Source organism: Vombatus ursinus, unplaced genomic scaffold (assembly GCF_900497805.2).
Source record: "Vombatus ursinus unplaced genomic scaffold, bare-nosed wombat genome assembly UNPS02014773.1, whole genome shotgun sequence".
Taxonomy (NCBI): domain Eukaryota; kingdom Metazoa; phylum Chordata; class Mammalia; order Diprotodontia; family Vombatidae; genus Vombatus; species Vombatus ursinus.
Window position 1 is genome coordinate 909,511 of NW_020954551.1, and position 9,419 is coordinate 918,929.

Below are 9,419 nucleotides of genomic sequence, written 5' to 3' on the forward strand. Positions count from 1 at the left end.
ATAGATAGATAGATAGATAGATAGATAGATAGATAGATAGATAGATAGATAGATAGATAGAGGGTACAGGGTGAGTTGAAGATGAAGGGGTCATATCTGGAGAATCAAGTTAAGGGGTGAGAGAGGAATATACTAGGAGAAGGAGAAAGGGAGAGGTAGAATGGGGTAAATTATCCCACAAAAAAAAAAAGAAAAAAAAAGGTTCTTACAGTGGAGGGGAAATGGGGGAAGGAGAGAGGGAATGAGTGAATCTTATTCTCATAGAATTTGACTTAAGGAGGGAATAACATACACACTCAATTGCGTGTGCAAATCTGTTTTACCCTACAGGAAAATAGCGGGGGAAAGGGGACAAGAGAGTAGGGGAATGATAGAGAGGAGGGCAGATTGGGAAAGGGGGTAATCAGAAGCAAATACTTCTGAGGAGGGACAGGGTCAAAAGAAAGAATAGAGTAAATGGGGGGGTGGGTTAGGATTAAGGGAAATAGAGTTAGTTTTTCACAGCATGTCTACTATGGAAGTGTTTTGCATAACTGCACATATATAACCTATATTTAGTTGCTTGCCTTATCAATGAGGGTGGGTGGCGAGGGAGGAAGGGAGAAAATTTGGAACCCAAAGTTTTAAAAACACATGTTTAAAAAATGTTTTCACATGCAACTGGGAAATAACAAATACAGGAAATGGGGTACAGAAATTCATCCTGCCCTACAGGAAAATTGAAGGGGAAGGGGATAAGAGAAGGGGGGGGAGAGATAGAAGGGAAGGCAGACTAGGGGAAGGGGTATTTAGAATGCATGCCATCTTGGGGTGGGGGGAGGGGCAAGATGGGATGAAAATTTGGAACTCAAAATCTTGTGGAAGTAAATGTTGAAAACAAAAAAATAAATAAAAATTACCATAAAAAAAAGAAAAGAATGGTTAGGTCCCCTTACATTTCTTCTTCTCCAAGTGAAACAGCCTCAATTCCCTGAACACTAGGGGATGACTTTGGGTGATAGGTGAATATTTGGGTTTGCCAAGAGACCTCGCTGATGGTTGATGATGAGTTTTTGTTCTGGGATTTACGAAAGGCTACTCCGAAAGCTTGTTTCATTCGGACCCAGGAGACTGTATTGGAGTGTATTAGAATTCCCCAGGAGTGGGGGTGGCAGGACTAGGAGGGAGAGGGGAATAAAGGAAGGTATAGTTCCTGTCCTAGAATGTCCTTCCTTCTTGCCTCTTAGAGTCTGGGATTGGAGTTGTCTTTCTAAGTAGAACTGGTCTGAAATGAATCTGCCTTGTATCTCAGGCTGTGTATCCCTGGAAAGTGAAAGAATCAGAAGCCATGTAGAGCTAAGATGGCGGCAGGGACCTACGAGGACATCTAGTCCAGCCCTGTCTTTTACAGATGAGGACACTGAGGCCTACAGAGGTGAAACTAGTCAGTGGGAGAGATAGGATTTGAACCCAAGTCCTCCAGTGCTTGTTTTCATTACAAATGGGCAAAAGAAGGGTTGACCTGTCCTAGGCTGCGGGCCTGTCTCCCAACCGTCAGCCATGTGTTTTGGTACCTTTGGAATGGGAAAGTTACAGAGTTCATCAGAGCAGGGTCCACTGCCAATCTTTCTTTGAATCTCCAGCACATAGGCCATTTGCAGGTGGTAACTGCTTAATAAATGTTAACGTCAATGAAATTGATTTCAGTATGGACAGCTAATTAATACCTCTTCTTTATTTTTTCAGCCAAAGACAAGGTTTATTAGAACATCCATCATATTGGGCAGACTCTTAAGGAGTCTGAACATTAGTAAGCTATTAGCTAGATTATGAGAATCTGAGCAGTGGCTAGATTATAAGAATCCCAGCAGTGGCTAGATTTTAAGAATCTAAGCCAATACCTTTTCTTTAATGTACTGGGTGGCAGCAAAAGTCAGAGCTGGAGGAGGCAGGTTTAGTAGCTTAAAAGGCAACCTGAAATTGAAGGTCAAGATTAGGATTTTAGTATGTGAGCATATACATATACAATGCAGTGGAGAGAGTGTTGGGTTTAGAGACAAGAATGCCTGGGTTCAAATCTTGTCTGTTACACTTAGCAGCTCTATGACCAAGGGCAAGTTGCAGCTTCTCTGAGCCTCAGTTTCCCAGCCTGTAAAATGGACCTAATAACCACTTCACTGTTTACCTCATAGGGCTGTTGTGAGGATTGAAAGATTATGTAGGTAAAACACTTTGAAAATCTCAAAACATGTTATAAATGGCAAATTTATAACATTTTATATCTAAATGTCAGCCTTAGACCCTGGACAAGTCTCTAAGCCTACAAGTTGCAGAGAAGGTAAGAGCCAGCTGGATAGACCAGTGGCTAGGGCACTGGGCCTGAAGTCAGGAAGACCTGAATTCAAATATAGCCTCAAACACTTACTAGCTGAGTGACCCCAGACATATCACTCAGCCTCTGTCTGCCTCAGGTTCCTCATCTATAAAATGGGCATAATGAAACTTGTAGGGCCTTTTGCATTGGAGTGTTCTGGGGCTCAAATGAGATGCAGTAATGTTAGAAGTGCAGGCTGTTAGTGACTGTCAATATTTTTCTCTGCACACAATGTACATACAGGTACATAGCTTGCTTGCTGTCCTTGTCAGATTAGAAAAAAATATATATGCACACATATATGTATATGTGTATATGTATATATGTATGTATGTGTATACATATTAATGAAAGTAGGGAGGACTTAGTTTACTGTCTGAAAGGCTAAAGTATGTGTCTGTGTGTATGTGTGTGTATACTTTAGCCTATATGTATGTATATATATAAATATATACATACATATACATATACCTTTACATAAATATATACACACACACACACACACTTTATCCTTTCAGACAGTAAACTAAGCCCTCCCTACTTTCATTAACAGGGATCCTTTGGCTCCCTGGGGCTGTCATTGTCTAAAAACCTGACCAACGTGTCTTTGTTTGGTACGGGAATTTTTTCTCATTTCGAGTCTGTCAGGTTCCATCCTTGCTGATATTTGGATTGGAACTTTAAACGGCTGGACTGTTGAACTGTTATGGGCAAATATTTTTGTTCTCCTGAGGAAGTCCTGGACCAGGTATCCTAATTGGCAGAAATTCAGATTAAACAAATATCATTTCTCTAGTCCACTAAAAAGTAATGTTAGCTTGGGAGAAGTCACACTTCCCCGCCCTCCCCCCATCATTTTATCATGGTCAGGGGTCCCCTAAAAGAGACTAATTTTTCTGTTTTTCCTCCTTCCCCTCTCTTTCAAATAATACAATTTTCTCTCATTGAGAAGAATTTGCTCTCTCTCTGTCTCTCTCTCTCTCTCTCTCTCTCTCCCCCTTCCTTCCCTTTTTCCTTCCTTCCTTCTTTCTTTCTTTTTTGTTGCTATCCAATTTTCTGTCACTCAGAAGTTTTGAGGACCTAGGATCATAGGCTCCAGCAGCTGGAAGGGAAGATGAAGGCTATCCAGTCTGACCCTCTCATTCTATGCCAAGGAAACAGAGGCACAGGGAAGGGAACAAGTTTTTATTAAGCACTCACTATCTGCTGCGCCTTGTGCTAAGCACCTTACAAATATCTCATTTGATTTGGCACAAAGTATAGGGGTTATTTTTAAAAACAATATTTTAGTTTTTTATTAATGTCTTTTGTTTTTGTATCACATTTGTTTCCAATTTTATACCCTGATCCCTTGACACATATCAATGGACTCTTCCCTTAAAATAAAGATGAAAAAATGTCCCACAAAACCATCTGACTGTGTCTGACAGGACACATCACGTTCCACCCCTGTGGGCTCCATCTTGGCAATGAATGAAGGGAAGTTCACTTTCTCGTCTCTTCCCTGAGGTCAAGCTTGGCCATTTACGATCGCCCAGTGCTCAATTTCATTTTCTTGATCTTTCCATTTACTTTGTTATAGTCAGTTTGTGTTTTGTTTTCTGGCTGTGCTTCCTTCGCTCTGCATCTGTGCAGGTAAGTCTCCCCATGCTTTTCTGAATTCTTCACATTCAGCATTTCTTTTGGTCCAGTAATTCTCATCATTCCACTTGCTAACAACTTGTTTGTCTGGTTCCCAGCTGATAGACACCACTTTGTTTCCTGTTCTTGGTTGCAATAGTTTCATGTCAAGATGAGAACTGGGTAGAAGGTGGGGTTGAAGGAGACCTCAATCCCTCCTCTGCCCCCAACCGTGCCTGCCATGTTTATCCGTGAGAACCTGGGTATCCACGTTAGAGTGTGACTGTAAATGTCTCCTGTCTTTTTTTTTTTTGCCTAGAATAAAGAAGTGACATGTAAACGAGAGAAGTGTCCACTGTTCTCCAAAGACTGTGCCCTGGTGGTTAAGCAGAGGGGAACCTGCTGTGAACGATGCAAAGGTGCTGCTTTTCTTGGGTCTGTCTGTTTGGCCTCTGGAATGTTTCCTCACCCTTTTCTTCCCTCATTCCTTCTCTGCAGATGAGTTGGTGGTGGGAATTTGGGAGTGGGGAGAGGGGAAGGGGGGTTTCCAACTCCAAGACTCTGATCTCTCCCCCTATAAATGACTTTGTATTCTGTGCGGCCCTTGTATTTACTTATCAGCAGCTAGAAGAGAGAGCTGAAACTGGAGTCAGGAAGACCTGAGTTCAAATCTAGCCTCAGACTCTTACAAGCTGTGTTACTCTGGACAAGTCACTTACTTCAGTTTCCTCACCTGTACAATGGGGATAGTAAGAGCATCTACCTCACAGGATTTTTTTTTTGGTGAGGATCAAATGAGATAATAATTGTAAAATGCTTAGTTAGCACAATGCCTGGCATGTTGTAAGTGCTATAGGAATGTTAACTAGTTTATTATTATTGTTATTATTGTTGTTGTTGTTGTTGCATAAAGTTGTGCCGTCACCCTCTTCTCCACCTTTCCCCCAAGCAGCCTCTACTGTGACTGCTAGGGCTGTATCATTTTTATCTTTATCCCCAGCATCTTATTCACTGTTTTTTCAAGAGTAGGAGCATAGCAGATACCTGATGAATTGAACTGAATTGAATCCCCTCACTCCATCCAAACCATTCAATCATTCATTCAGTAAACACTTCTAAAAGCCTATGATGTGTCAGGCAAAACCAAAGATGTTTTTGCCCTCAGTGCACTCACATTCTGTTGGGGAAAATGACAAGTCCACACATAGCTAAACAAAAACTGGTATAAATTAAATAAATGCAGGATGGAGGCGAGGAGTGGGGAAAAGGGAGCCTCTCCATTATTGCTTGGTTCCTTTTCATTAACCAGTGCTTTCCTCTTGTCTTACCTTTACAAGGAAACTTTGGCATTGCCCCATTTCCTCCCTCAAAGCCAAATTCTTCTGCTTTTTCCTCAAGGACTTTCATCATCTGACTCTGTTCTCTTGATGCCACCTTATTCAACACTCACCCTTTATTCTGGTCCAGCTGGCCTTCTCACTGCTTCATATGCATGCAATGCTCATTGTCAGCCCTGAGCTTTTGTGAGTGCTCATTTCCCTTGCCTGGAATGTTCTCCTAATTAATGGTAATGATGATAATCATAATAATAGGCCAGGATACATTGATTTATGGTCTGCAAAGCACTTTAAATTCTTGTTCTCATTTGATCCTCATAATAACTCTAGGAGGATTTGTCATTATTATCCCCATTTTACAGATGAGGAAACTGAGGCTGAAACAGGTTACATGGTTTGTCCATGGCTCACATAGCTGTTGTGCATTGGAATGAAGATATGAACTCATGTGTATCCTGATTCTATGACTTGCCCTCTCATACTACTCTTATGCTACTGAGGTTTGGATACAGAGCTCCAGACTTGGAGGCAGAGGACCTGAATTCAAATCTTACCTTTCACTTCCTGTGTGACTCTGAGTGAGACACTTCACTATTCTGGGGCTCAGTTTCCTCATTGATAAATGAGACAGAATAGATGGTCTCTAAAGTAGGGCTAACTGTATGATCCTTTATAATGCTGGACAGTTCACCTGCCCTCATTTTTTTTTTTTTAAATCCATAAAACAAGGGGACTGGGCCAGATGATGCCTAAGGTCTCTTATGGCTCTAAAGCTATCATCCTATGATCTAAAATCTTTTCCTCATCAAAAACCAACTCTCTTGTTGTTGTTCAGTTGTTCAGTTGTGTCTAACTCTCCGTGACCCCTTTTGGGGTTTTCTTGGCCAAGATGCTGGAGTGGTTTGCCATTTCCTTCTCCAGTCTATTTTACGGATGAGGAAACTAAGACGGACAAAGTTAAGTGACTTGCTCAGGGTCACACAGCTCGTAAATGTCTGAGACTGGATTAGAACTCAGGAAGAGGAGTCTTCTTGGCTTAGCACTCTACTGCACCACCTAGCTGCCCAAATTCAACTCAGGTGATACTTTTTCCAGGAAGCCTCTATCCCTCCAACCCCTCCTGCTACCCCCCTTCCACAGATTTTTATGGCACTTCTAGTCTGTCCCACAGAAATGAACCTAAGAGGTGGAACAGATCTTAGGAGCCATCGAAGCCAACTCCCTTGGTTGTAGGTTGAGGCAATTGAGGAGAGATGGAACATCTCCCCTCATCATTACCAGTGAGTTCAGTCTTCACTAAGGAGCCCCAGGACCATAGATCCAGACCTGGAAGGGAAGTTAGTGTCTGTCCAGTCTAATTCTATCATTTTACAGAGGAAGAAACTGAGGCTCAGAGAGATGACAGGAATTAGTACGGTTATATAGCAGGAGTTCTAACCTGGGACCTTGCAATCCGTAAGAGGCCCATAGATAAATTTTGGGGTATCTATGAACTTGGATGGGAGATCCACACTACATCTTCATTTTCATGAACGCCTAACTCAGATTTAGCCCTTCCTTCAATTACTTAAGAGACCATTATTCTGAAAAGGGTTCATGGTTTTCATAAGATTGCCAAAAAATGTTCTATCACATTGGATCTTAGAGGTCATTTAATCCAACCTCCTAATTTTACAGATGAAGAAACTGAGGCCCAGCTCAGTTGAATTAATTGCCCAAGACGGCAGAACCAGGATCAGAAATCAGGTTTGTGACTCCAGTGTAGCCCTTTCCATAGGGCCCCTGCCAACTATGAGATCTTAGTCTTCTGACTCACATTCCAAAGTCCGTTCTCACCTCCTGCCATTGCCTTGTCTTGTCTCCTTCACTGGGGTGAATGGAAATCTTCTCTCCCACTGGGTTATAGACTTCTCCAGCAGAGATGCTACTGAATTCCTGGCATGCAAGGTGGAGATTGTGAAAAGGCAGGTTCAGACTCGAGGATGATCAAGGCCACCCTAACAATTAGAGCTGTTTGAATGTGGAATGAATGGGCTTCCCCTGGAGGGCATTGGGCTTCCCAATCCAGAGGTTGTGGCTGGATTCTGTTGAATAGGGAGTGACTCGGTCAGACCTGAGGAAGACATCTGAGTGGGGGATTGACTGGAGTGGAGAGATACTGTAGGCAGAGAGATTTACCAGTAGCTAGTATAAGAGTCCAGGAGGGGAGTGATAAGAGCCTTCACCTGGGTAGTGGCACTGTCAGAGGAGAGAAAGGGATTTATTTGAGAGATGTTGCAATGGATAGATCATTGGTCTTGAAATCAAGGAGATCTGAGTTCAAATCCTGACTCACATTCTCACTGCTTGTGTGACCCCATACAAATGGATGCACGTTGCAGGGCTTGCAAACCTATACACAATGCTTTATCTTTCCTTTAGGAAGGACAATATTCTCATCTATCTTTGCAGAGTTTTGGGGATAAAGGGCACATCTAATTGTACCCTTCAGAACAGACTCTATCTTCATCCTTGACCCCCTATCCCATAGTTTTATGTCGAGTGTTTTGTTGTTCAGTTGTCCTAGTTATGCCTGACTCTTTGGGTGACTCCATTTGGGGTTTTCTTGGCAAAGATACTAGAGTGATTTGCCATTTCCTTCTCCAGCTCATTTTGCAGATGAGGAAACTAAAGCAAACAGGGTGAAGTGACTTGCCCAGGGTCACACAGATAGTAAGTGTCTGAGGCGGGATTAGAACTCAGGAAGATGCTCATCTTCCTGATTCCCGGTCCAGTGCTCTGTCCACTGAGCCACCACAGGATTTCAGTGCAATCCTCCAATCACTCCAGCATTGTCCTAGGTCCTGGGGATAGGAAGACAATAAATAATATAACCGCTTGACCTCAAGGAGCTTATGGTCTAGTGGGAGCGTCTAATATGTCCAAATCATGAAAAACCCCTGAGCCTCAGTTTCCTTATCTGGTAAACAAGGCAATCTTTTGGACCAATTGCTACATTGTAGTTGGATGGATTTATTGAACTGCTCTCTCTCGAAGTCTGAAAATTATTTATATCAGTTCAGGGATATTAATGAGATTATGGCAGCCAGCTCTCTTTGTGCCCCCTGCTCTGGCTACCATTCTATCAAATGAGATATTTGTAAAGTGCTGGCACATAGCAGGAACTTAATAAATACGAGTTCCCTTCTCCTATTCATAGCTTTCCATTTTTTTCTTCTGATTGTCTCTTAGACCTTAGGATCCTCTAGCTTCCTTTGCATGGCTTCAAGGCTTTCCTCCAGGTTATTTCTGAATGCCCTATTTTCTGGGATTGTGGAAACAGGGAAAGAATGCTGGGCTCCAAATAGGGGGTGAAAGGAATCCATTCAAATACTAAATCTGACACTTGCTCTGTGATCACAGGCAAGCTACTTTACCTATCTGAGCCTCAGTTTTGTTCATTTGTAAAATAGGCACAATAATACTTATGGCATATACCTCATGGGGCTGTTGTGAGTGTCAAATGAGACAATCACACAACGTGTTCTGCATTCCTTAAAGTGTCAGGGAGATTTGAGGTGTAGTTATTCCCGCCCTCCCTCTCTTCATTTCACCTTGTCCAATCGACTTGATCATCCCATCTCCAAACAATTTCCCCGTTCACATTCTGTGCCCTGAGTGCTTCCCTGGCTGGCCCCTTCTCCTGTTCTCTTTTGCTCTCCTTCCCTATCTCTTCGTAGCTTCTCCTTTCCATCATTTTCCATAGTGATTAGCATAAAAACGAGGTTTAAGATTAGAATGCTTGTTATTTTAAGAAAGATTTTCTTTTCTCCTGAAAAATCATCATTTTAATTTCATTTTCAAAAGGTTTAACATTAGAAATGGATGTGGTTTTATAAGTGGAGATGACATTAGGGAGGATACGTTATCATCTGCCTTGCTGCCACACCATAAGGACCATGGGAATCTTTCTGATTTGCTATTGAAACCTCTTATAAGTGTTGTCTTCCTTTATTAGAATGCAAGCTTCTTGAGGGCAGACACTGAATTACTTTTCTATTTCTACTGCCAGTACCTATTACGATGCCTAGTACTTGATCAGTGCCTAATAAAGGCCTTCCTTCCTTCCT

At 42.2% G+C, this 9,419-nt stretch overlaps 1 protein-coding gene across 2 annotated transcripts in view; it reads left to right on the top strand.

The window, feature by feature from the left end:
• The window catches only part of BMPER (BMP binding endothelial regulator), a 289,084-nt gene that overhangs the window by 43,586 nt on the left and 236,079 nt on the right, over positions 1 to 9,419 (top strand). For both annotated transcript variants that reach the window (XM_027863683.1, XM_027863684.1), the window contains exon 3: positions 4,293 to 4,392. In XM_027863683.1, coding sequence (XP_027719484.1) covers positions 4,293 to 4,392 — 100 coding nt within the window. The remainder of the gene's footprint in view (positions 1 to 4,292; positions 4,393 to 9,419) is intronic.